The sequence below is a fragment of the Gadus chalcogrammus genome, chromosome 14 (genome assembly GCF_026213295.1).
Source record: "Gadus chalcogrammus isolate NIFS_2021 chromosome 14, NIFS_Gcha_1.0, whole genome shotgun sequence".
Classification (NCBI taxonomy): domain Eukaryota; kingdom Metazoa; phylum Chordata; class Actinopteri; order Gadiformes; family Gadidae; genus Gadus; species Gadus chalcogrammus.
The window spans coordinates 9,788,326-9,814,868 of NC_079425.1; the positions used below are offsets into that span (position 1 = coordinate 9,788,326).

General features: G+C 42.4%; 3 protein-coding genes across 11 annotated transcripts in view; 2 read left to right on the plus strand and 1 right to left on the minus strand.

The window, feature by feature from the left end:
- The first annotated feature begins 146 nt into the window (after nucleotides 1–146).
- Nucleotides 147–15,919, plus strand: usp47 (ubiquitin specific peptidase 47). Of its 3 annotated transcripts, none has more exons than XM_056607379.1 (29): nucleotides 195–464; nucleotides 2,654–2,713; nucleotides 3,510–3,704; nucleotides 4,175–4,288; nucleotides 4,413–4,566; nucleotides 4,664–4,760; nucleotides 4,852–4,997; nucleotides 5,504–5,583; nucleotides 6,121–6,270; nucleotides 6,458–6,553; nucleotides 6,656–6,808; nucleotides 6,921–7,091; nucleotides 7,505–7,636; nucleotides 7,749–7,825; nucleotides 8,204–8,259; nucleotides 8,572–8,684; nucleotides 8,824–8,931; nucleotides 9,188–9,395; nucleotides 9,654–9,769; nucleotides 9,979–10,098; nucleotides 10,215–11,031; nucleotides 11,342–11,517; nucleotides 11,626–11,706; nucleotides 11,804–11,919; nucleotides 12,063–12,181; nucleotides 12,617–12,747; nucleotides 12,954–13,001; nucleotides 13,098–13,228; nucleotides 13,574–15,919. In XM_056607379.1, exons 1-29 carry the CDS (start codon nucleotides 420–422, stop codon nucleotides 13,746–13,748), a joined length of 4,185 nt encoding a protein of 1,394 aa, XP_056463354.1. In that variant the 5' UTR covers nucleotides 195–419; the 3' UTR covers nucleotides 13,749–15,919. The 3 variants fall into 3 exon arrangements, with proteins under 3 accessions (XP_056463355.1, XP_056463354.1, XP_056463353.1); XM_056607378.1 differs by having other exon boundaries at nucleotides 6,918–7,091; nucleotides 13,574–15,037; XM_056607380.1 differs by lacking the exon at nucleotides 2,654–2,713 and having other exon boundaries at nucleotides 147–464; nucleotides 6,918–7,091; nucleotides 13,574–15,037.
- Nucleotides 15,123–18,898, minus strand: dkk3a (dickkopf WNT signaling pathway inhibitor 3a). Its single transcript, XM_056607381.1, has 7 exons — nucleotides 18,301–18,898; nucleotides 18,020–18,118; nucleotides 17,861–17,935; nucleotides 17,176–17,268; nucleotides 16,637–16,781; nucleotides 15,894–16,050; nucleotides 15,123–15,782 (listed from the first exon to the last, which is right to left on the minus strand). Exons 1-7 carry the CDS (start codon nucleotides 18,607–18,609, stop codon nucleotides 15,695–15,697), a joined length of 966 nt encoding a protein of 321 aa, XP_056463356.1. The 5' UTR covers nucleotides 18,610–18,898; the 3' UTR covers nucleotides 15,123–15,694.
- A 230-nt stretch (nucleotides 18,899–19,128) lies between these two features.
- Nucleotides 19,129–26,543, plus strand: part of mical2a (microtubule associated monooxygenase, calponin and LIM domain containing 2a) — a 29,090-nt gene continuing 21,675 nt past the window's right edge. For 5 of the 7 annotated variants that reach the window (XR_008904043.1, XR_008904044.1, XM_056607099.1 and 2 more), the window contains exons 1-2: nucleotides 19,151–19,308; nucleotides 25,593–25,948. Coding sequence is in view for 5 of the 7 variants with exons in the window: in XM_056607099.1 (XP_056463074.1) it covers nucleotides 25,685–25,948 (264 nt within the window). In the remaining 2 variants the exon portion in view is untranslated. Of the gene's footprint in view, nucleotides 19,309–24,667; nucleotides 24,734–25,592; nucleotides 25,949–26,543 lie in introns of all 7 variants that reach the window. The other 2 variants (XM_056607098.1, XM_056607101.1) reach the window with 2 other exon arrangements.

Consider the following 26,543-nt stretch of genomic DNA (forward strand, 5'->3'; position numbering starts at 1 on the left):
TATATATATATATATATATATATATATATATATATATATATATATATATATATGCATAAATAAAGATTAACTCTAACTTGTGCATTTCAAACAGACGAAATCATTGACAGCCACGCATCCATGGCTCTGACCATCGCATCCTAGGCTGTGACGCGAGCAGGGACGAACTGACTGAAGTATCGCGTAGTTGCGCACCGGCCATGTTTCTTTATTGATAGTAGGCTACTTTGTGTACCAGTGTAATAGAGAAAGTGTTGCGATCACTTTGATAAGTCTCGAACTTCCGGCAAGTTGAATTTTGTTTTCTGTTTAACCATACCTACCGCAAGAAAAACACAAACCATGGCTGTGTCCACCTCCGTGATGTTGTACCGTTGACACCCCTGTCTACCTAGACGTGTGTCTAAACTGTCGTCCAAATGGAAATGGTGCCTAGCGAGGAGAACCAGCTCGTACCCAAAGAGGTGAGATTTTAATAGACCCTTCACAGGTCTTTGATAGGACATCTCGTTAATTTGAACATCTTTCTGACAATGACAAAATGTTTATTGTTTAAAAGAAAGTTTGGTCCGAACAAGTCATCATGCAACCCATTTGATTATACGGCTTCGTAGTTAACACGAACGATGAACATTAGCTACGTACGGCCTTTCGCGACAAAGCTATCTCTGGCTAGCGTTAGCACTTGGTTAGTTAAAGTGCAGGTCAGATAATATGACAAATAGGTTTTCAGATCACCTCACTGAGGTTATGGCGAATACTAAATGATTCACAAGAATCTTTTTAAAGGGGATAGTGAGTCGCCTTGACTTGTCAAGTATTCCACATATAGCTAAAAACAAAACCAGCTGTGACGTTAAAGAGCTAGCAGTTTACTGGTCAGCTCTGGCTACCTAGCTACTGGCGGAGCTAACGTTGGCTGACTGTTTATTATCATTTACCGACGGACACCTCGGTTGTCAAAAATAAACCCGAATGCATTTACTAGCCATCCCTGATCGTGTCATTTGGTAAAATGTGCATTCAAAGAATCACTTGACTTGACTTTATCACTGCTGTCAACAACAACGCTGAATCGTAGTAGAGCTAACACTCGATGACATTGTGAATTTCCTCGTCTAGAAAAGATGACACACGCACACACGTTCAGGGTTCACTATTTATGAATAGCTTTTCGCTTTTGACAGACTATTGGATGCATTAAACCAGTTCATATTGGTTCAATGAAAGCGCGTGATTTTAGTTTATTTGACCTATGCTGTGAACATTTTTTTAATCTACCTATACAGTTCATAAAAGTATTTTTTCATTAATCCAATCCATCATACGCATTTTTAACGTATTCATGTTTAACTATTTGTTCTATAAACCAAACATTATTTTATTACTTATTTCGTCAGAAATAATAAAAGGCGAACGAGGCTTTTCTTGGAGAACTGAAATCTTTTGCTTTTCTGGATTGAACTTGTAATTTCAGCTACCTTTTTTATACGAGCCAGTAGTGGTCCTTTTTATAGCGGTAGTATTGGGCTCTTTAAAACAAATAAATAATTGACATTACATGACACTGATATGACATACATTTTTCTTATGTCTTTACACCTCCTATGAAATGCTTTGGGACGCGTCCCTTTGGTGGTTGAACTTGCCTTCTTGTCCCAACATGGTACATGGAACAAAGTCACAGAGATGTCCCTTTTCTATAGTCTATAGTTCATAGCACAAATGTATATGGCCTGTTTTGACTATCTTCCAATGTTTTAACGGCATGATGGCAAAATGTATTTTGTTTGATAATTTGAACATCACAGTGGATTTGGGTGGGGACTGGGGAGCAAATAATCATTAGTTTCCCACCCACTTGGGTGCAACAAGATTATATGATAAGGATAACTGCAACTGCACCCTGTGCATAAAGATTGTTTGAGTTTTAAACAGACAATATCAATGAATGTTGAGCAAGATTTGTATTGCCTGGTGAATTTTTTTTGGCTGAGTAATTTGTTTTTGCCTAAGATGCTTTTAATTGGTCCCTGGTAAATAAATACCTACTTCTTTTTGTCAATTAACAGCAATGTCAGCGTTGGCAATGCCAAATCTATTGAGAATTTTACAATTTCCTCTGTTATCAATTTTGTTTTAATGATTTATATTCTCATAACTTACAACTGCACTTGAACTTTATAGCACTTGTAGGTACGTTATGCAACAGTCATTATGTTTTTATAGCTTCTAGAGAATTTTATATAGTCCTGCTGCCTCATCCAGGGCTTAATCTGAGCCCTGCACCTTGAAACTACCCATTCAAATAATGCTCTATTACAATGCTTTTTTGGGCTATAAGTATCAAGTTATTTAATTGTGCTGCAATCCTCTGTTAGAATACATGAATTAATACACAAATTTACTTGACTTGATTATCATCCAATTCCCATCCCTATTTTCTGTCTAACCATGATGTTATTTTACAATGGCATCATAGTATGTTTAGTAGGTAGCAGGTGAAGGTGAACTGCTGAGCTGGACTGCAGTCTATGTTGCATGTAGTTCAACCTGTTTGGTTGGTTTTTTAATTTTATTTATTAATTTATTGGTTAGGAGATGTTTTTGGTTTCATTTGTGTTGACCCCCACATCCCCACTTGGGTTATTAGGGTATGTTTTGGAGTTGCAGACAGTCTTTGTTTGATGAGATGAAGAAGAAGTTTTCCCAGGTATAGACATGAAATTTGTGTGCATGAGATTGCAATATGCATGCAATCTGTTTATTCGCCATTTCACCGTCCAAAACTTACAGAGAATGTTAACTGCCCACTGACATCAGGTGGGTGTGATAGTCACACACATCCATATGAATGCTTTATTTATTTAACTAAGGCAGACAATAACCCAGTCTTCTACTGTTGTGTCAGGCTTTGCTCAGTTATTTAAAAAAATAAGGTTTATAGGGAGGCCGGCATTCCGTAACTATTAAGTTAAAGTACTGTGCGGAACATGAATCTACAAAAAGCGATGTGTTGCCTGTTAACTGTTTGCCCCCACAGCGTCATTGTGTAACCTTTACACTGCTTTGAATGACCTGATTCTGACATATTCCTGTGTATCATCAGTCCTAGTTACCTAATATTAACACCATGCCATGGTTGTTTATACCCCTTTTATATCCAGATTGTCCGATTAATTTGTGTTTTGGTCCGACTAATCGTTTGTCACTGTTTGGCTTCGTTTTCTGAATTGGAATGGATTTTTGTATGTCTTGTGGGTTTATTTTAATCAAGCTTAATGATGCATTCCTCCTAGTGGGGTTCATAGCACAAAATAATTACTATCGTACCGTTGACGTTTTCCTCTACAGTATGACGTTGGCAGTGGAACACACAGCCACAGGAATGTTCCATCCTTTCTCTTATACTAACCTGAGGCTTTACATAAGTGCATCTTAGAAGAAGTCACTTAAATGCACACCAGGCGCTTGGACAATGTGTGAATTATTTTCTCTCTTATTTGCAGATAGAAAATGCTGCGGAGGAGCCCAGAGTGCTGTGTATTATTCAGGACACCACTAACTCCAAGACGGTCAACGAAAGGCTGACCGTCAACCTTCCAGCATCCACGTCCCTCTCCAAACTCCACGAAGATGTGGCCCACAAAGCCGGCTATGTGATCGGCACCTTTGACCTTGCATGGGGCAACATATCCGAAATGGTAAGTCCATTTAAACCAGAATGCAGTTGAACCATTTTTGCGAATGAGTCTACTGAACGGGCAGCGTACAAATTTAAACATGTCCTCACTGTCTACTCAGAAAGGGCTCTATGGGTATTGTGTGCATGTATTTAATGCACTCCTCTTTTGGGTACATGAGCTTTTGCTAATCCTGCCACTGATCCAGGCCAGAGCCCAGGTTGCTGTGTTGTTATCTCACATAGTAGGTCAGTGGATTAAGGCTTGTTTCCACTGAAGCCTTGATAACTCCTCGGCCTGCTCCTAAAGAAAAAACACAAACACTCTTTGTTGATAGACTGTTGGGTTCAACATACACATTTGTGACAACATCATTAAACTTTTAATAATATAACAACGTACATTCACATGTGTGTCTGTGTGTTTGAAAACCAGCATGTTATGTATTCGGTTACCATGTTTTTGTGACCACGTAATGTACTCTTTACCAGACCCCATTGGATCAAAGCAGTGCGATTACACTCTCAGAGTCTGGTTTTGAAGCTGGGAAGAGGAATTTCCTACAGCTCACTGACAGAGATGGAGAGCAACCCCAGATGGCATCGGTGAGTGCCTAATTACGCACAGTAAATATTAAAAATAAACCACTCTTGGTTAGGGGACTTTTGTGTCACAGCTGCAATAGCCAGAACTGTCTGCAATCCTGTTATTTGTGTCCTTTGCACTCAGGATGAGTCAGGGACCGCAGACAGCAGTGGCTTGGATGATAGTTCCCAAGAGCGTTTCATCGGACCATTGCCAAGAGAGAGCACGGGTGGATGTAGCAATGACTACAGCAGCCCCTCGTACTCCTACTCTTCGATACTAAACAAGTCTGAGACAGGTGAGACCGGGGGGCAGATGGCTGATTCATATGTTATATCCCCACCAGGAAGAATAACATTCACATTCCATCCAACCTCTTTTTGATCTTGCCACAGGATACGTAGGCTTGGTGAATCAGGCTATGACCTGCTATTTAAACAGCCTCCTACAAACCCTGTTTATGACTCCAGAGTTCAGAAACGCACTGTACAAGTAAGGAGTTCAAAGCTCATGCTTTAAACGTTGTATTTTATAGTAAGGCTAGCATTGATAAATATTTTACAATGCAAATTATTTTTTACAGCTGGGAGTTTGAGGAATCTGAGGAGGACCAAGTCTCCAGCATCCCTTACCAGTTACAAAGACTGTTTGTTCTGCTGCAGACCAGTAAGAAACGGGCAATTGAGACCACAGATGTGACAAGGAGTTTTGGCTGGGACAGTAGTGAGGGTGAGTGTTGTACAAAGAGAAACCATCACGAGGCTATTTCCTTATACAAGATGGCACTGCGCCATGCCAGTGTTATGAAACAATCGTAGCCTGCGACATCATCTTTTGTTTCCGCAAAACAACATGCAAATGTTGGAACATTTACTTCATTGGGCGGGGATTTCAGTTCTCCAATTTGAAGTAACCAATCCAATTATTTATTTATTTTGAAATGCTCAGCAAAAACAGATGTTGTATAGACCTTGACCGTGTTCCAACACTAACATTAGCCCAGTGTGACAGTTCCCCTTGCTTTTAGTTCTCTCTCTTTCTGTCAAGGGCTAGTAAATCAGCTGAAAACATGACAATATTTCCATTGTTTGTCATTTTTCACAGTCATATGGTGTAATGTAAGATTTCACGTTTAAATGCTTTTGTTCCGAGCCTAATGGGAAAATAAAGTATTTTTTGTATAATAATTAACTATCCGTACCTCTAATTATATTCACTTTCTGTTATAAATTCAGCCTGGCAGCAGCATGATGTCCAGGAGCTGTGCAGAGTCATGTTTGATGCTCTGGAACAAAAATGGAAGCTGACCGAACAGGTAAGAGAAGTGACAGCCTTTGCGCTTGCATCTAGATGGCCCCATATGAGTTAAATCAAAAGGGCTACTGTAGGACGAGGGGAGAGGGTCAATAAAGCTCTGGTGGCTTGCTATTTCTGATATCATGAGTTGGTCCAACTAAAAAAAGCAACTGTAAATGTGTGTGTGTGTGTGTGTGTGTGTGTGTGGGTTTTTTATTTTTTGTGCCTGGCAGCTACTGTGTCTGAAGATGTGATCTCCTCTGCTACGTTTGTGACACAATTAACCCATGCTCTATGGTGGGTGACTCGGGGGCCGTCTCTATGGTTGAAAGTGAACCCAAAGTAACTCCTTTAGGCGAGCATAAGAATAACTTGTACAATGAGTCATCAAGATGTTTGCTAACAGATGTTTAAAAGATTGGTAACTAAGCTTGTGTCAACTATTTAAGTATTAATGTGGTTGTGTACCTAATGTTCATTGCTGTGTACACAAGATTTATGTCTACCATTTGGTCACAATCCACATGCCTTGACTTTCATGATGGTTCCCCATCAGGCTGACCTGATCAACCAGTTATACCAGGGAAAGCTGAAGGACTACGTACGCTGTCTGGAGTGTGGCAACGAGAGCTGGAGAAACGACACCTACCTGGATATCCCTCTCGTCATCCGACCGTTTGGAGCCAGCCAGGTTTACGGCAGTGTGGTGCGTCAACGTCTTGTGTCTCTCTGCTGTGTGTCTCTACCTTGTGTACCTCTTTTCCCCCCATTGCAAGCAACCCTAAACCTGTGTTGGGCCGTACTTCTCTGCATATCCCCTTTTTTTTTTTTTTAAAGCTAGCTTGAAACTCTGTGCAACAATAAGGGTGTGTCATCTGTATTTGCCATCACAGGAAGAGGCTTTGCAGGCATTCGTCCAACCAGAAACCCTGGATGGGGCCAACCAGTACTTCTGTGAGCGATGCAAGAAAAAATGTGATGCCCGTAAGGTGAGAATACAAAAAAGAAAAACTGAGACGGAGCAAAGGTGCTGAGCAAAGCTAGTGAATCGTTGTTGTACCGTGTTTGTAATCAATGCTCTCGCCTCTCAGGGACTGAGGTTTTTGCACTTCCCGTACCTGCTGACACTACAGCTCAAGCGCTTTGACTTTGATTACACCACTATGCATCGGATCAAACTCAACGACCGAATGACCTTCCCAGATGAGCTGGACATGAGTCCTTTCATGGATGTAGAAGACGAGGTGAGTGCATGGCCATCACTTGATTTATATTTTTTAGTGACCAAATTAATTTGAATCATTGTTTTTGTTTTTTGCCCTGATTGGTTTCTGCAAATGCTTTTCTCCGTAGAAGTCACCGCAGACGGAAAGCTGCACGGACAGTGGAGCAGAAAATGAAGGCAGTTGCCACAGCGACCAGATGAGTAATGACTTCGCCACAGACGACTGTGTTGATGAAGGCATCTGCTTAGACAGCACGGGCAGCGCCGAGCGGGGCTTGAAGCCCAAGGTTGCTGAAACAGCGGTAATATTTGCTTAAGACCTAAAGGCCCAAACTGTCTGAGTGGTTAAACCATCGCAACACTCTGATCTGGCTTTACTAAAACATCTGTTCACAAGGGTATTATGTAATGTGTTGAAGAGCCTTTAGAGCCATGTGCACGCCATCACCCGAATGTTAACAATGCTTTAGTTTGTAAGAGTTTGTGTAGAGGAAACGGTGAATCGTACACCACACAACAATATCTTGTATCGTTGACCAAATTGCTGCTATAGTTTACATTTGTGGCGAGGTGCGCCTATGCTCAATGCTGTTTTAGTAAAGCCAGGAGAGACTGTTCTGAGGTTTTTCCCACCCAGAGTTGGGTTCAGGTTTTTAATTACTATTGTGGTTGTGATCTGCGTTACAGTCTGATGTTTCCTCTGTACCATCTGCAGAATTCGCTGACTTTTGAGCTCTTCTCTGTGATGGTGCACTCGGGGAGTGCTGCAGGTGGCCACTACTACGCCTGTATCAAATCCTTCACTGATGGCCAGTGGTACAGTTTTAACGACCAGCATGTTAGCAAGGTAAGCATCACCAAAAGGTCTTCCTCAACCAACACTATTGAATGATGAGACCTAACGATTCTCAAGGCTCAACTGTGGAAAGCCAACCGTGTTTGTGTGTCTGTGTGTGTAGATCTCCCTAGAAGACATCAGGAAGACATACGGAGGGTCGACAGGAAGCAGAGGCTATTATTCCAGTGCCTTCGCCAGGTCAGTCGGCGTGCATATCTCTGCTGGTTGATGTGGTTTACTGGGTTCAGTAACTTTCTAACGTTTAACTACAGTAGCCAGTGGTTTGAAACCACGGGTCTGAACCCCCTAGGGTTTCATGGTTGCCTTTATTGCATAATGTATTTACAGCTCAGTCATATTCATTATCCCTGCCGGTATGTTATTTTCTATATGTAAATACTGGTAATTTTTTACTGGTTTTTAAGGGTTTTACCAATCATCTGACTCTTTATGGCCCTTGCACACATAATCAGTTAATTATGCAAAAAGACTAAAAAATGGACCCTGACATTATTTAAATAATTAAACTATAAATGTAGTTAATATTGATGCTTTCTCCCCCCCCCTTTCCAACAGCTCTACGAATGCCTATATGCTGATTTATAGGTTGAAAGATCCTTCAAGAAACACAAGTAAGGGATTTAGTCTTAAATTGAGACTCGTATAACTCATAAAAAGGGCCACTGAGGTTGGCAATATGGTGTCACATTCAACACTTGTTGATCCAGCTGGTCATCAAATAACCAGTATGATTGGAGTCATTCAATTATATCCACCTCTGGCAAGTTATTGGGTTCAGACCGTTGGACGCAAGCTCATTACATTAGTACATAACAACGCCACAATAGACATCATTGTAATGTAAATGCAAGGGCTGTTTGTTAGCTTGTGTTCTGCTCTCTGAATCTGTGTATGGTGTCTGTCACTCGCTCTACGTTTAACAGAGTATTTAGATCCGGAAGACTTCCCCGAGCATATTAAGTATTTGGTCCAGAAGGAGAAGGAGTCCGAGGAGCAGGAGAAGCGACAGAGGGAGATTGAACGCAACACTTGCAAGGTAGCCACCGGGTTCTCGGTTATGGTTTGGGTTCCAATTCAGTCTGTTCTGTCTGTTTCTTTCATACTTTTTTTTTTAAAGAATTTAAAGGTTTAAGGGATCATTAACTGTTTTTTCTTGTACTCACTTTCTTTCTCAGATTAAACTCTTCTGTCTGCATCCTGGGAAGATGATGACCATGATTGAGAACAAGCTGGAAGTTCACAAGGATAAAACCCTCAGGGAGGCAACACAGATGGCCTACAAGGTAGGCTACGTCTAATGCAAGACGGGTAGCTTGTGTCGTTTGTTCATTAAAGCAAACGAATAACGCAACAAAAGATGAGTTATAAAGGGAATACTTTCCCGTTGGTTTATAGGGCTTTGGATCAGAATCACCTCTGATGTCAAGATAAGCATTTGCTTTGATCCCATTGTTTTATAGGACTTAAGATCAGAGATCATTCTGCTCTAAAATCAAGATAAGCAGGTGGGTCATGTGCTCGTATTGTTTCGTCCCGTAGCTGCTGGAGCTGGAGGGAGTGGTTCCTCTAGACTGTTGTCGCTTGGTGAAGTACGACGAGTTCCATGAGTATCTGGAGCTCTCGTATGAGGATGATGAGGACACGCCCATGGGCATGCTGCTGGGAGGAGTCAAGACCTCGTACATGTTTGACCTGCTGCTGGAGACGCGCAGGCCAGAGCAGGTGTTTCAGCCGTACAGACCTGGAGGTCAGTAGGACACTAGACTATGTAGACCACTTTAAAACCTTTGCTATTATCATTTTCAGAGTGAGATGTTTATCTGTATGGCTATATCTTCTTCTTTTTGCGCTAATCAAGATTATTTATAGCAGATTATATTATAATGATAATGAACTTTCATGATTTTGCGAACTGTTTGCTGGATGCAACAAGTGTACTTCTACAGTCATTTTCTTGGGCATTCATCATTCCAATGTGTGTCGTTCCTGGGTGGTGTGTCTGCAGAGGTGATGGTGAAGGTTCACGTCGTGGATCTGAAGAACGACACTATCGTTCCTCCCGTCAGTGTCCGGGCTTTCCTGAACCAGAGCATTGCGGAATTCAAGCAGCTCATCGCACAGGTAGCTGTTGTTTTGTGTCCCTTGTCCCAGTAAGTCTTGGAGTAAGTCTTGGAGTAAGTCTTTGCAAATGGCAAGTTATATCTGAAAGAATGTGTGCACCTATGGGACCTCGGTTTCAAGATTGTGTGCACCATCACAGCCTGAGAGCGAACAGTGGGGGCTTTGTGTGTGACTATCTTTGGTGTGTGCTGTTGTCATGTGTTCTCCAGGCCACGGGGCTCTGTGCGGAGACCATGCGTGTGGTGCTGGAACGCTGCTACAACGACCTCCGCCTCCTCTTTGTTCCAAACAAGACACTGAAAGCCGAAGGCTTCTTCAGAAGCAACAAGGTGCGGTTGCCCTTTTTCACATTCTTTTTTTTTTCCTAACCAACAGTTTTGCATTTAGCTTGTCTTACTTTGCCATTACACTCACTCCATCCTTTCTCGTTGTGATTGCTCCTCAGATTTTCGTCGAGAGCTCGGATTCCCCAGACCAACAGCTCCCATTCACTGACTCTCACTTGTGGAAATTGCTGGATCGACATGGTAACACGATTCGACTGATGGTACTGCTTCCGGAGCAGTTGCCTGGTACCCTGTCCAACAGAACTGCTGGCCAGAAAGCAGCCGGTGGCTCGGATGGCTCCTTTGAGGGCTCAAAGGCCGCCAGGAAGCCTGTCGAGGCGATCCTGGAGGAGAGCACAGAGAAGCTCAAGAGCCTCTCCTACCAGCAGCAGCAGCAGCAGGGCTCTAGCAACAGCGACAGCCAGAAGAGCTCGGACACTAGCGACTTCGAGCACATCGAGTCCCCCACTCAGGAACTGGACTCTGGCTCCTCCGCGTCGGCTGCAGCGGACAACCGCGAGCTGGAGGACCGGATCCAGGCCGCGGCCGCGGGGGGCAGTGCCGGCCCTGCCTCGGACCCCGACAACCAGTACGCCGGCGAGGAGCGCTCCGACTCGGAGGTGCACAACGACCGCAGCACCAGCTCGGTGGACAGTGACATCCTGAGCTCCAGCCACAGCAGCGACACACTGTGCAACGCCGACAGCGGGCCCATCCAGCTGGCCAACGGGCTGGACTCGCACAGCATCACCAGCAGCCGCCGCTCCAAGGCCCACGAGGGCAAGAAGGAGACCTGGGACACGGCGGAGGAGGACTCCGGCACGGACAGCGAGTACGACGACAACGGCAAAAGCAAAGCGAGCAGCACGCCGTTCATATACTTCAGGGTGTCCGAGCCGCGCAACCAGGGCGAGGCATCCGGAGACGCTCAGAAATGTACATGCTACTTCCTTTTTATGTTTCGAAATATTTATGAAGAGAATGGTTGTCAATTCAGAGAAGTTTGTGGATAAGGAAAGATTAAAACACATTAATGGAGGTGATTTACCAAAGATTTGTATTTGAGAACCAAAGTGGAAAGCTGCTTGTGTTGTTTTATCACTTTTAATGTACAGCAGCGGGTATGGGATGCTTTTAAAGTGCCACTGGGCCTTTTCACCGTTTTTAGTTTGATCAGCGAAGCTTATGTATACAATAATATTTTTAAGTGAATGGGTGGTCATCATGGCTAATCTGTGGCCCCCAGGTATAATCGTCCATGTGGATAAGCGGATTACACTGGCAGCCTTCAAGCAGAACATGGAGCCCTTCGTAGGAGTGGGCTCCAGCCAGTTCAAGGTGTTCCGCGTGTATGCCAACAACCAAGAGTTTGAGAGCGTACGGCTTAACGAAACCCTCTCATCCTTCTCCGACGATAACAAGGTCTGTATTCTTAGAGTAGACCCTGTGTCACATTGCGTCTGTCTTGTAAACTTGTCTGAGGGTACAGACTCTGATGATGATGAGGGCTGTGAATTTTACACAATGCAGATAACAATCCGACTAGGAAGAGCACTGAAGAAAGGGGAGTACAGAGTGAAAGTGTACCAACTACTGGTGAACGAAGCGGAGGTATGCAATGCTTGAATTATTATTATTTTTTCATTTGCAGCTATCAACAATACTTTCTGCTTACCGTACTTTTTACCCTTTCTTTTTATATCCCCAGCCCTGTAAATTTCTTGTGGATACAGTGTTTGCAAAAGGCATGACTGTGAGGCAGTCTAAAGAAGAACTGCTTCCACAAGTAAAAGAACAGTGTAAGCTTGATCTCAGCATTGACAGGTGAGATTGTTTTGGTGTACCAACTATTGCAAACTGTATACGAAGTACTGAATTCTGGTACTGTAATTCATTTTCTGGCATTTAATGCACTGTACAATAATTTGTTTGTGTGTTTGTGTGTGTGTGTCTGTGTGTATGACCAGGTTCCGACTCAGGAAGAAGACGTGGAAGAACCCAGGAACAGTGTTCCTGGACTACCATGTCTACGAGGAAGACATCAACATCTCCTCCAACTGGGAGGTCTTTCTGGAGGTCCTCGACGGTAAGAACAAGCTTCATATGATGGAAGATAGATGGAACGACATTTTGTTGTTTTTTTCGGTCAATAACTGTACATTACAGACTGTTATAGGCAGGCACCTCATGATACGATAGGACATCGATTTTTTTTAGGGCCAATGTTATGCATAATTGCGATTTTGTAAATATTGCAATATATGTTTTTTTTTGCAAGACTTTGGTGACTATACACTATAGCCCTCTTTGTAGGACAATGTCATTACTTTGCATCCACTGAGATAAAATGTAGGATTCTGGCGTGGTTTGTTTTGTTGCAAAAAGAAAACAATTTTCGACCATACCAAGTATTATGGCAGCAAATAATCTTGCTTCTTTCATGAATCAACCTAATTGAGTACCCCCCCCCCCCCCCCCCCCACTGCTGTTGAACCATGGTCATCCTGCTCCGCTCCACCAGAACCAGAGAAGATGAAGTCCATGTCCCAGCTGGCTGTGCTCACCAGACGCTGGAGCCCCACCCACATGAAGCTGGAGGCCTTCCGGGAGGTGGTTCTGGAGAGCAGCAGCGTGGAAGAGCTCAAGGAAAAGGTGAGGCAGCCCCCTCTTCTGTGTACTTATGTATACTCAAAGAACAGCAAGGCTCTCTACTCTTCTCTTGACACTATATGTAAGGCATCCTTTATAATCAACTTCAAGAGTTGTCATTTTGCCTGGGTAAACTGGAGGCAGGATGTGTTGGTAGTGCGGGAGTTAAAAGGCTGATCTTGAAACACTCTCTTCCTGTGTCTTTGCAGCTCTGTGAAATAAGTGGAATACCGCTTGAGAACCTGGAGTTTGCAAAGGTATGTTACAAAGAGACAGGCTTGAACTCACACTTGTTTTGTGTACTTCTTCCTGTTGGCAAGCTGATGAAAGCATTTATGTCTCGGGTTGTGCAGGGGAGAGGAACCTTTCCTTGTGACATCTCAGTGTTGGAGATTCATCAGGATCTGGATTGGAACCCAAAGGTGTCTACTCTCAATGTTTGGCCTCTGTACATCTGCGACGACGGGGCTGTGGTCTTCTACAGGTACATTTACAGTGTTCCTCACCTCAACGTGTTTCTCATGTTAAGAAGCATATCGTTTGAAGCATAGAAGTACAATTTCTGTTTTTTTCTTCTGGTGTTGGGATGAGTTACATGCTGTATGTCTCAATATTCCAACCACATTTAAAGCATTGTTGTATAATAATATATATAATATATATAATAATGCATAACCATAAAAAAACACAACAAACACATTACAAATTATCGTGATATAATAGTATTGCAATCACAATTAATTTCCCTTTTCTTCGAATGAAACCGTAAGAAATGGACTCACAACTACGTTCACAAATCAGAAACATGTACAAATGATATGCCCTTTAGGGATAGCACTGAGGAACTGATGGACATGTCCGAGGACGAGCGCAGCGTGCTCATCAAGAAGGAGAGCAGCCGCCTGCTAAAGACCGGACACCGGGTCAGCTACTCTCCACGCAAAGAAAAGGCCCTCAAGATCTACCTGGACGGGGGCCCTGCTAAAGACTCGGCACAGGACTGAGACGCACACCCCTGCTGCTGTTTTGGATTCTCTTCTTGCTACAGTGTAGTTGTCCGGGGACACTGGGGTGTCCGTATGGGTGTCTTCAACTTCAAAGCAGTGCTGTGCAGTAAAACCCGTGGTCGCTCTCTCCAGCAGGGTAGAGATTGGCTCAGAAGTCCCATCTGTGCACTATAGTGTAATGTACTGTAAAGTTTTAAAGGGAAGTACAGAAGCTATGAAATTTAAAGATGAACATCGTTTAGACGAATCCATTGAAAATAAGGCCACAGATACACACTGCACGGATAGAACTGTGAAACAGGAGAGTATGAAATCACTGTCTCCATGTGTCCTTTAAAGAAAGCCCTTCTTGTAACCTCTTGAGTGTTTTGCTTCCTAATTTTGTCGTTAGATTCATTGGAAACCATGGAAGTCATCCGTGAGTTTAGCGTTATTCTATCGTCGCGGCACTCCTTTGCTATAGAAGATTTAGGTCTACCTTACCATCTCCTTACGACGATGGAACCACCCATGTGTGCAAGAAAGAGCTTAAACATGTATCCTTAATGAACTTTTTGAAACGTCCCATTTAATGTTTGCACTTATTTTTGCAATTTTAAATTCCAAAATTTGGTGGTACAAAGCTTTTTCGAATTTGGTGGGTTATTTCATAAGCAGAGTTTTCCTTTATATCCTTTTATATATTATAATCTGTTAAATAGGCTATTGGTTCATCACATCATCACCTGGAACAGTGAAACAAAGCCAAGCAGGCTATGTTAAGAATCCTTTTTGTTTTGTAAATTATTGATTTGCTGCAGACCTAATGCTCCGATCGGGTTCTGCAGAAGAACTCTGGCACACCTCATCCCTATTTAACCTTTTTTTTTTTGCTGGCAACGATGAGTTGGTTTTTTTCTGTGTGTTGCGTGTGAACGCAATGCGTACCTTCTAGTGGGAGCACTGGCGTGGGCGCACGGGTCGTTAAAATCTGCAGGGCAAGGTTGTTTTGTGATGAGACAGAATCAAGTTTTGGCGCTTCTACTGGCTGCTGCTTGATAGTCCTGACTCCCAGGGGTGTAGAGTCTGCTGAACTTGCTATACATTTTGGGCGTCACCCAGCCGCGCTAAACCAAGTCCTTCAGCACTGCTGGCCTTCTGGTGCTGCCCACCAGCTGTTCACTGTAGAAATGCCAATATCTGATTTTGTTTTTTTTGTTTATTTGTATTTCTTTAAGAATTAAAATCCTGTGTGAACATAGTATCAGATTTTAGAGTTGAATAAAATAATTTTTTCATAATTGGAGTTTTCTAGCAATTTATCATGAACATAATTTCAAAAGAAATGATGCGAAAACCAAATGTTTTTTGAATATTTATTAAGCAAGAGTTGTACAATGTACAAATAATGCTGATTAGAACAAATTGATCTAGTGTACATTTCACCAAATCTGAAGGCCGTAGTTATTTTCTGCATAGCTCTTGTGTCTTACACTCCTGATTTGATGCAATCAGGCACTGACATAAGGCCTAAACATGGTGTGGACAGCCAGAAAGACGAGTGCAAATAAGCTTTTATAAAGTGTTTGCGGTGGTGGGTGATGGTGGCTGATGAGTTATAGGGTTATAGGGTCTCACAAGGTCTAACGAGCCTGCAATAACATTGTAATAAGGTAGTAATAGGTACCCAGTACATCCTGGAACTGAATGTTGAGCCAAAGCCTGGAACAGCCGCAACTGCATGCTACAATTTCTCTAGCAGTGAATATGGTCAAGCCTCCGTGCTGAACATCCGTGTTAGGAGCCAGCCTGTAATAACTTGGAGGTGTAACGTTTTTAGTGCCTTATTCCTTGGATATGTAATTGATTTGATTTTCTCAATGAGTGATGTTCGCAGTGTCCCAGATTTTGCAAGCATCTGAACTGCTCAATGATATCCAATTTAATTCTTAGGAAAAAATAGTCTAGACGATGTAGTCGATCTCTGAGTAAAGAGTGTCAGCCAGGTCCTCTTCGCTAGATTTCGGTCCCTGAAGACACAGGGAGCCGCGTCTGTCAACCAAGACACAATGCAGATTTAAAGCCAATACTTCCTATAGGTACACTGTACCTGTTTGGTGTGTCTTATGACCACTGTGTGGTCATTAGATTACCCAGACTTACCCGAGGGGCTGGCAGTGCAGATCACCTACACAGGGGCAGTGCTCCAGTGGTCCTTCTCCCTTCCCGTCTATGGACATCCTTTCCGTCAGGTGGTTTGAGGGGCCTAAGCAGCGCTCACGCTCAATGGGCTTGGCTGAGCAGACTGGAAATAGCAGAGCTGAGCCCCCCCGAACACCACAGTAAACAAACGCAAAATCAGAATGGTTTCATTCAGCAGCAACCTAATTGCCAACCTATATTATCATCCAAATACATATGCAAACATTGATGAAATGCTAATCAGTGTATTGAGTCATTGAAAGGGGAGAAGTAAAAGGTGCTGTAAGTTAGATTAAGAGTTATAATGTCAACTGTTTTTTGGGGGGATATCCCCCCTATAAAATCTGCTCCTTCCATACGATCCCCTGCCAGTGAGAAGGGTTGTTATTTTGTGTGGGAGCCAGCCATGGTAACGCAGTGTACGTAAATGTGGTTCACAGGCAAGATGGATTCTCGGAACCAATCGAGGAAGAGGTGCACTGATTGGTTAGAAATGAGGCGGGAATGACCAAAAATTGAAAGAGTATCATGCATAGACAGATGCACAGTCAAACTACAACAGATATTCTAACGGAGCATTTCTATCACTAATAGCTGATGGGTGGGTATTGCATTTGTAAAAATTCACACTTAAATTATTACTCTTACAATTTACCTACAGCATTATTCAAACCTACATTCTAATCATGTCAAAGGCCTTTTACCTTTATGAACAGCACAACAAAGATCTTCATTGCAGTCACCCTGGTAATGACATATTCTGCCAGCCTCCCCTTTGGTAGCGTTGGGACTGCACTGTCCCCACACACACATGTGCCCATCGCAGCACTCCGCATCCTTGGTGCAGGGCTGCAACACATTACCATACAGGGACTCCATAAATGGGAATGCTTATGCAAAACACACAAATCACACTGCTGTGTTTGTGTAAAGTGGATGCTGTCATTTTTTTTTATTCCGCAACACTCAACACTTTCAACGTGTATGTCTCATAGCAGAGAGAGGCACCAGTTCCAACTTAACCTTGACATGTGTTGTCTGCAACACTGAGACCACTGACGATGGATGCCACTCCAATTACGCTGGTGAAAACACTGCAATGCAGTCCATTATGAAATATAATCGGTGTGTGATTTAGTATACGTACTGTGTGTGTGTGTGTGTGTGTGTGTGTGTGTGTGTGTGTGTGTGTGTGTGTGTGTGTGTGTGTGTGTGTGTGTGTGTGTGTGTGTGTTCTACCTACCACATCAAGAGCTTTGCAAGGGAGACACTTTGAGTTTTGTGTGTCATAGAAACAGTACCTTCCCCTCTCACAGTCTTCAGCGATGATGCACTCCTACATAAGAAGGGTGAAGGAAACAAACTAATGAGATGAAATGGATGGATCAATGTTAGCCAACTTTCTTTTTTTATTTGATAAAATAATTTTAAGCAAATAAATTCTGTGGAATACAGTGAACAGATGGTGTGTTTTAGATTTGAAATTGTATCATGTGATTTCAGAAAAACATTGAGGAAACCCTTTTTAGGAGATGTTATTTTTCCAAAGCATTAACCTGCTGACACAAATGTCAACTTGGACATTTTATTCTTGAATGAATGGTGGAGGAAATTGTCATGTAAATCAGGCAAACTAACTGATCCATCTTCAATATGGAGTTGAAGAGGTAGACAAACAAATAGGCCTAAAGAAATAGAATACGTGGATTGTATTGGCTTTGAATTAATAGGCGTAGGCATGCGGTTGGAATACAATTACAGAATTGTTTGTAAATCACTCAACAGATTTCTGACTTTCAGTACGAGGTAATTTCACAGGCTGCATTAGAAGAACAATTAGGCCATACCTTATATTTTGCTTTATGTATTCTAAACACAAGCCTTAATATAAACCTATGAATATAAATGAGAATCAAATATAGGCCTACCTTGCCGTTGGCCCGAACGACTTTGCTGTTAAAGTCTTCTTCTGTATCCCCAGTGGGAATATTATTGTCTAATATCTGCACAGGGGATGGGATAGGGAGAAATAATTTGCATCATTCACATCATATGTTGCATAGGCCTATTTGATCAGGCCTACTTACCTTGTCGAAAATTTGCACTGAATGATTGCCAACAACCACTTTTTCCGAGCCCGTTTCATTATAAACGTTTGATTGTATTTTCTGGTCACCCTGGTTAACCTAGAAAGAATACACTTTTTCATCAATTATCAAAAAAAGGAAGGAAACTTTTTATGAACAGAATACATTCTCGTGAGTGACATCCCAAAGATGACCAAGGCCAATAACTTGGCAAATAAACTAGACTTGTCTGTATCCTTTACATACGCCTATATGAATTGCGACGTTGCTTGTCTGCTCACTTGATTAGATGCGTCTTCGAATTCCTCTCGCTTGTTCTCGGCAGGATGCTCCGTGACCGTCTCGACAACATTGTTGTCCATCGAAGTCTCGACATCAACATGATAGGAATTATAATCCAGAATGTGATGAATACCGTTATTTTGTATCTCAGGGAGGATACAAACGACGGGTGTTATGGTAACACCCAAGAACCCTAGGGCTAACAACCGCAACATCATACCACTGCTGCAGCGGAGCAGTGTGGGTGTGGTGGTGCCGGTGGTGTTGGTGCTGTCCGAAGAGGTGCGCAAAGCTAACCCTAAAGCCATTCAATAAATGTGAATCAGCCTATATTTAACAATTTATATAGTCACGCCTTAGAGCAAATGCGCTATAACGTCGTGGCTCAACATCAGATCACAATGAAACCTAATGAACTTGCCAAATCAACTTAACCGGCTACAAAACTCAAGAGAGCCACACGCGAGTCCTGTCATCGCAACTGCGCAATCTGTTGAAAATGGGACAGTACTTGCATGTATTTGTATCGTTGCTGCGTGGTTGCAGATTGACCAGAAGATGACGCTGTTTAACTTCGTATTCCTCATAGCCCTGAAATAATTGTTTAATGTCATTTATGGACAAACTGTAGAGGCTTTCCCATAATCGTCCTGTACTATTGCCCGTTTACATATCCAAATCATTAAGGTTACTAGAACACAAAAAAAAGTGATAATAGACATACCGATATATACTTTTTGATTATGAATGCAATGTGCCCTTTTGTTCGCATGGGGGCGGTAGTGTGTCGAGGCTAGAAGTGTACGGTTAGTTTAGTCACGGCTCAACTTTTCTATTTGTGTGTGGAGCACTTTGCGCTCCGCCCTTGGCCAGTAGTGTGTAGTCTATGGTGGAGCTGCTTTCATTACACTGGGCGACTGGGACGAGCTGCCACATATTTCTCCGGATTCTGTGTTTCAAAAATAATTGGATGAGGGAAAAGTTCATATTTTTTCCTGTGAGATGAAGTAAGTGATTTTTTCGTAAGAAGTGGTGTTTATTTTCCTGTGGTTTAAAATCAGTGAATATTAACACCTGGTATCATCTTCGTTTTCTGAATTGGGCTGCTCTAGGGTTTCTTTCTATGAGAGAACTGGCGGTTTCTGGATTTCAATCCTCAATTTCATTAAACATGGTACTAGTTCTTAAGAGGGAGAGCATTGTCTTGGGAAGTGTAACTCCGGGGTCTCTCTTTACGCATGGGATATGACCCAGCGGTTCTTGCGCTAACTGTTCAGCTGTGATCTGTTTATGCAACATAGTTTTGAGTCACAATCGATTTGGGCTTTAAAATAAAAGTTACATTGTAGTAATTTGACACATAGGCCTACTTAAACATGCCTTACATAAAATAGGCTACTTTAAAAAATATCTTTAAAAGTTAATCAAATGCAGCCAATTTAAGAGTGTTTTTCTCATGCGGCTCCACCTGCTCAAGACACCTGTAACCACAAGCAATAACAAGCCAGAAGAGATTTGGGAGATCACCTCACGGTCAAATGGGATTCGATATCGAGTGGGATTTCACGTTTTGCTATTGAACTGAATAAGACTAGACCCTAAAACGAGGATTAAAGCCCACATATCTCTCGACAGGTAGCATTTCTACCTTAAACTTCATCGGGAGTCCCCTGCAGCGACTAATTGTAAGAAATGGTTTTGATTCGTTCAGAGAAATATTTGGATAAAGCAACCGAGTCTTGCCCCCGTGCAAGTGTTTTCCAGCCGCCTTTGAATGAGTAAATGTTTCCTGGTTTGTTAAGAAAACACATTCGTCAGGCATGCTATAACGTTAAGCCTAAAATAATCTTCTGTCGGTAGCCTACGTGATGGATTCATTAAACACATCTGTTAATGCTGGACAAATAAAAAATGTAAGACTCTTATATTAACAGCATCTGGCTAACTAAAAGGAGAACCGTTGGCAGTATTTAAATGGCAGGATGTTCCTGCCTTCAACTGTATGGAGAAGTTAATATTATGTCTCTACCACTTGTAAAAAGTCAAACACAAGGTCAAGAGTATAATTGACTCTGAATTACCTTAATAATCGTAGATTATTAAGATTTGGGAAACCCATGTTTTTTAAAGCTTAAGCCAAAAGCCACTCTTGTGCACAGCATACCCAAGTCCCTGTCGACTTCTCGTCTGAAGTTTGTCATTTGTGGTTTGTGCAGGCTTAACCTAAAAGCAGTGTTCCCAGAAAAACAGCACTATTGGCACATTCTTTAGTGTCCCCTTTTACTTGTGTAGCCAGATGCCCATCGTCCACACAATGCTAATTATACTGCAGTATTTATTAGGCTTGTGTATGTATATATGTTTGTGTCTATCTATTCTATTTATCGTTTGAGTGTAGGGAAGAGACTAACTGCTGTTTTCACACAAAGCATTCCAGTCTTTCAAGAGATGAGCTGCAGTCGATGCCCTCTCTCTGTTGTTATTAATTTGTTTAAACCATGACAATACTTTGGGTTGGACATATATTTCTAGCTACATGTCACTTTCATATGTGTGTAGCCATCGTAAAAGTTCTCACCATTGGCTTCACTTATTGTTGCTGCTGGGGCAAAAATGCACAGACAAATGCAGTACATCCTCAGCCCACTTCTCCACCATATTGGTCCCCTGGAATAGACATTTATGTAAATCCTGTTCTATACAGGCAGGCAGGTTGCAACAGGGAACCTCTAGCGCCCATGGCTGTGGTGAATGCCTCCTCGTTGTGTGCTAAAGACAGGGAAATGTAGTTAGGATTTTCCATCTTTCTTCACTGAAGTGGCTGAAGAAAAAGCCTGCACACTTGTAGGTTTGATCTGGTCTGATTTGATGGTTTGAACACACACACACACACACACACACACACACACACACACACACACACACACACACACACACACACACACACACTGCTTTGATGATTACATCAGCAAATCAGGTCCCCCCCATTTGACATTGTGCTTGTCCGCAGGAGTAGCCATGGGCTGATACAATAATGCTCAGTGAGTATAAAAAGAAAGTCTATTAGTTTACATAAGTAAACTCTGTGTCACCGAAGACAGTGAATTGGTCCTGTGATTGTTTGTTTGAAGTGAATGTTGCTCAGGGCATATGGTGTCCCATCTACAGGACTGTGCTGTGTCATGTGCTGTGTTCCTCTTGAACATGAGACTGTTCTATTCTAAGCATGGCTTCTCCGAAAGTTGACTTACCACAGAGGAATAAATGTCTGGCATCAAAACACCTCCTGATAGAGACTGGAGAGTGTTAATGGATGGACAACTGATCAACTAATGGCGCTCGCTTGTTTATTTTGTCGCCTTTTGTTCAATGATTGTTTCCTACACTTGCCAACACCCTAAAAGGCTTGCCGTTCCTATCCTTGCTGTGGATTTGTTTTGATGGATCCATGTTACATTGGATACATGCATTTCTTTGGTGGCTACGCACTTTTTTGGCATGAGATAATGGGCACATTCCTTTTGTTATTCTTCTGCATACCTTCATGAAAGAACAACAAAGTTTACGGTCATCCTCTTGGAAAGCTGGAGAAATATCTTAGCAATCTATTCCATGCGTGTCATCCAGAAATTATTGCATTCTGTAGGAACAGATAAATCGTTTTCTGAACAGTCAACATCGATTAGTGGCCAGAATCTTTCAGAACACTGATCTTTATATTTGAATGAAACCTGACCCCCATAGAAGAGTTGACGGTGTGCTGTGAGTAGCCAGATTACAACATGTTGGATGAACTAATCATGACGTTGTGTTTGTTTGTTTTGGCACTAGGATTTGACAAGATAGTGTGTGTGTGTGTGTGTGTGTGTGTGTGTGTGTGTGTGTGTGTGTGTGTGTGTGTGTGTGTGTGTGTGTGTGTGTGTGTGTGTGTGTGTGTGTGTGTGTGTGTGTGTGTGTGTGTGTGTGTGTGTGTGTGTGGCAATGGGTTGAAGTCCAGATGAACATGCTGTTTTTGTGGGGCCTGCTTATCAGGGCAGAGGGTTCCTTCCTGGTTTTCTTTAGCACAGTCTGTAATTACTGTAGCTGGCCGGCCACGAACTTGCGTGTAGTTCCCAGCCGTCCCTATGTTTCCCTTGAGCTTGTCAGTTTCCTATTGTTTTGCGATCGACTCAGGCAGTAATATGAAGTAAACAGCAAGTATAGAAGTGCCATGCCACTGTTTCCTCTCAAATTTGCTTTTGCCCTGCTTATTTATTAACTGTACTGTAATTAATACATATTCCTTTTTATAATATCTGCACATGAGGCAATGTGTGTCATTATATGACAGCTCATGCCCACACACACTTGCAAAGTTCTGTGTCTGTGTAGGCATGAATGTGACTCTCCCTGATATTGCTCCTCTTTTCTTTCTGGAAGGGGGGGGGGGGCTGCCAGTCATTCTGCATTCAAGATCATACAGAAAGTGAATGCAAACATCCCATATTTACACATGATGATGGCACCATAGTAGGAGGAGGCAAGCATTGTACAACTAAATAGACAAAGAGCCTGTATGCTCAATCTCCCATAACTATTTGCTTAAATCAGAAAGCTTAGACTCATTACAAAGGCATATGTCTGGTGGAAGAAACCAGTGGATCAAACCAAGGCAGATAATCTTTCAGATGCTATAACTGGGTGTGTGTGTGTGTGTGTTGTATGCTCCCGCCTGTTGTCTTTCTATGTATTTGTACAGCCGCTTCTGTGGTGCAGGGTTCTGTCTGCCCGCAGCTGTCTTTCCACTCCGTCAGACCCGAGATGGCGAGCTCATGATATTCTGTGCGAGACAATACAGTTAAAGTATTGAACTATTTTGCTTTAGGCTGACTGGCCTGAAGCATTGATTTTTTTATTCTTGCTATTTTAAACACCTATTCAAAGATTTTGGTTGTCGTTAGCATATCTTAATTTCAGCTAAACTGTAAAGCTCAAATATGAACGAGTCAACTGCAATATCCTTACCGGTAAGGGGGTTCCCTTCCATACTTCCTAGAGAAACAACAAGAGTGGTGCATCCTTTGTTTGTACTTTTCGAGGCATCGATTTTTCCTGGTGATCTGTTCAACAAAATCCATCCCTACAATACAAGAGTACAAACAAAAACATCTGCTTCCAGTGACTGCAAGACAAAGCCTGTAAATCCCTGGGCATTTTCGTTACCTTCTCTACATGCAAATGGGCAATGCTGCACCTTAACACAGATGTTTGGGGAAATAAGGAATGAAATAATGGACTGGATTCCGCTCACTGGAACAATAGAAGGGATCTGGGATTGGTGTTAGTGCGGTTTTGGACAATGGAACTTCGTGTATGAAACTAAAGTTAAACATAATTTTTCAGACTGCAACACAAAGAACATTTGTATTTGTAAGCAGGAAATAATTGTTATTGTTTCCTTGGCGATGTTAAATGGGTGAACAAAAATCTATTCTGGCCTTCAACTAAAAATGAGACTGGTGTTCAGAAGTTGTACTCTTATTTCTTGACCTTCATTGTTAAATGTACAACACTGACCCCAGTATCAAGTGGGATTTGTATTTGATGCAGATGATGAGCTAATGAGATAATAAGATTAAATCTGTGGCGTGCACTATAACCTTGAATGAATCGCACCCAATGATACATGCTACACTCAACAATTGTCCTATCATATCACAGTCTCCGGCCCTATACATGCAAACACCTGTATCACACACGTCTTTCCTATATTTAACCCAACCTAGTTAGCAATCACACCAATGCTCTTTCACAAACACTTCAACCCAAAAAAAGCAGGGGCGTGGTCACACAAAACCACTGAATAGCCGGTTGAGTGGAAAGCAGTCCGGGGACTTTGTGGGCGTTGGGCCCACAGCTCAGGGCTGCTGATGGAGCAGTTCAGAGTTATTCCAGCCACGTGGCACTGGAATGTGGGCTCATAGAGTCTGGGCAGTGGACTGTCTCCAGGCAAATGCTTCTGGTGGGGCTTTTATCTCGACCCGTGCAGGAGTATTGCTCTCATGCTGGGGTACCAGTCAGTATATGATGACTGCCGCTGAGTGAGTGAGGCTAAGGGCCTGGATGATGTCTACTGAGGCTTCTGCTATCACCATGGTTATTTGGCAGGGCATGATACTAATGTTATCTACCGTCTTTGATGTCATGATGTCATGTAATGCTATCCTTTACAGGCTAACATGGTGCCAATGGCATGAACCTATTAGGCCTATATATCAGTTTAGTAGGGAAACCTACATCTGAGGGTTTAGGTCAGTATCCACCACAAAATGGGCTAAATAACGACTCAAAACCATTTTCATTTTTCAAAAATTCTCAAAACTACAGGTACTCGCCACTAATATTGTGTGGATACCAGCTCGGGAGCAATAGTTGAACTACGAGAACCATATTGTAAGGAAATTACTTGATTACAGCGAAACCTGTGCAACAAGGCCTGTCTCTCACTTCCCGTCCCTCACTTCCCCTCTACATTAGAATATCAAAGTCACCTCTGCCTCACTGTAGCCAGGTACTCCACCCTAAAGAGAAAAAAAGGCAAATTTAGAGTACAAAGAAACTAAATTCCACTGTAGGCTTCCATCCAGCCTTCAGCGCTACCTTCGGCTGTATTGAAATTGAAGTCCTGGAGTGTTAACATGAACCCCCACTCGCTTGATGGCTGATTTGAGTAAACCCTGGGATACTTCAAAGGTTGTGTACCAGTGCTATTAAAGGGGTGCTATTGGGCCACCAGGTGTGAGTGTGATAAGCCATTACAAGTGGGAATGTAAATCTAGATGTATGATGGATATATTAGAAAAGATTACTACAGTCCACTGGGTAGGCTGGTAGACTGATCTATCCAGCATACATCTAGGTTGACGCTCCGAAAAAATACAGGATAAAATCTGATTTTCAAACGGCTTGTAATAACGCTGGCATAATATCACCCCTTTAACATGTTGTCACACCATGTCAATCCTCAACCAATACAAGTGTGAACTTTGATTTACTAAATGGAATAAAACTCTTTTTCGCTACGGATTAACCCATACCCTAACCCTAAATATTGGAAACAAATCATACACAATTTTAACTGCTGAAGATATACTTGTTAATATAATTTTTTTAGATTTAAGACCTTGAATATTGAATGTCATCATAATTACATGGAAAAGGGGAAAAATCTCCTTCCTGTCAGCCAATTCTGAAGATTTTCCATAAGCTATAACTGCCGATCATGAGTTTAATTATTAAATTCCTCTTGCAGACGGACCAGCCTGTGGGTTTAACAGCGGGGTCACCGCCAACGAGGAAAGCAGAACGTCTGCCGGAGAGTTCAGCGGTCCCAACACGACTACAATGGGAGACATGACGGCAGATCCGAAGGATCTGGTCATGAAGCTGTTTGAGAACTTTGCGCAGGCGCCGGCCTGTAAGTGCACACTGCAGGCCTTCAACGTCATGTGCGCTCAACTGGGGCTGGACCCCCTGGAGCACACCACCTTCTACAGCAGTCTGAAGGACAAGATGACCACGTGGAAAGCCAAAGCACTTTGGAGCAAGCTGGACAAGAGGTTCGCACACAAGGAGTACAAGAAGGGACAAGCGTGTGTGGGCACCAAGGTAATGTATTGTTGTCATTGATGTTGTTTTTTTAACCACACAATCTAAAGAGTCACATTAATATTGTCTCTTGACCTGGATACTGGGAAGTGTATTTACGACTGGACTTTAATTTGCCTAATAGTTTTCTGTTATTGTGCAGCGTTGGATATGGCAATATCAAATAACCATTACTCCAATGATGGCTTGTACATTACATCATTCATTTAGCAGTCAATTCTATCCAAAGTGACTTATAATTGAGGCTGAGAATAGCAATCCAAAAGAAATCCGAAACTATCAAAAACTATTTTAGTAGGTGCCGAAAAAAAGCTATTGTGATACAGCCTGGTTTGAAGGTTGTAGGTTTAAGTTAAAGTTTTTTAAATACTTTCGACATACAATTTGGAGCACTTCTGTGTATACTTCTGTGTTCCTGTCAGGTGACATCACCGCAATTCGTCAGCTTCACTCAAGTGTTATTATTTTGTCCTGGTTCGTCTGGCTGACGTCTTTTTATAGTTGCCAATTAAAGGGGGTGGATTCGGGCCCAGATTGTTATAAAAGTGCATCTTAAATGCCCCAGAGTTTGCTGTGCTTTTACGAGATGTGTTAA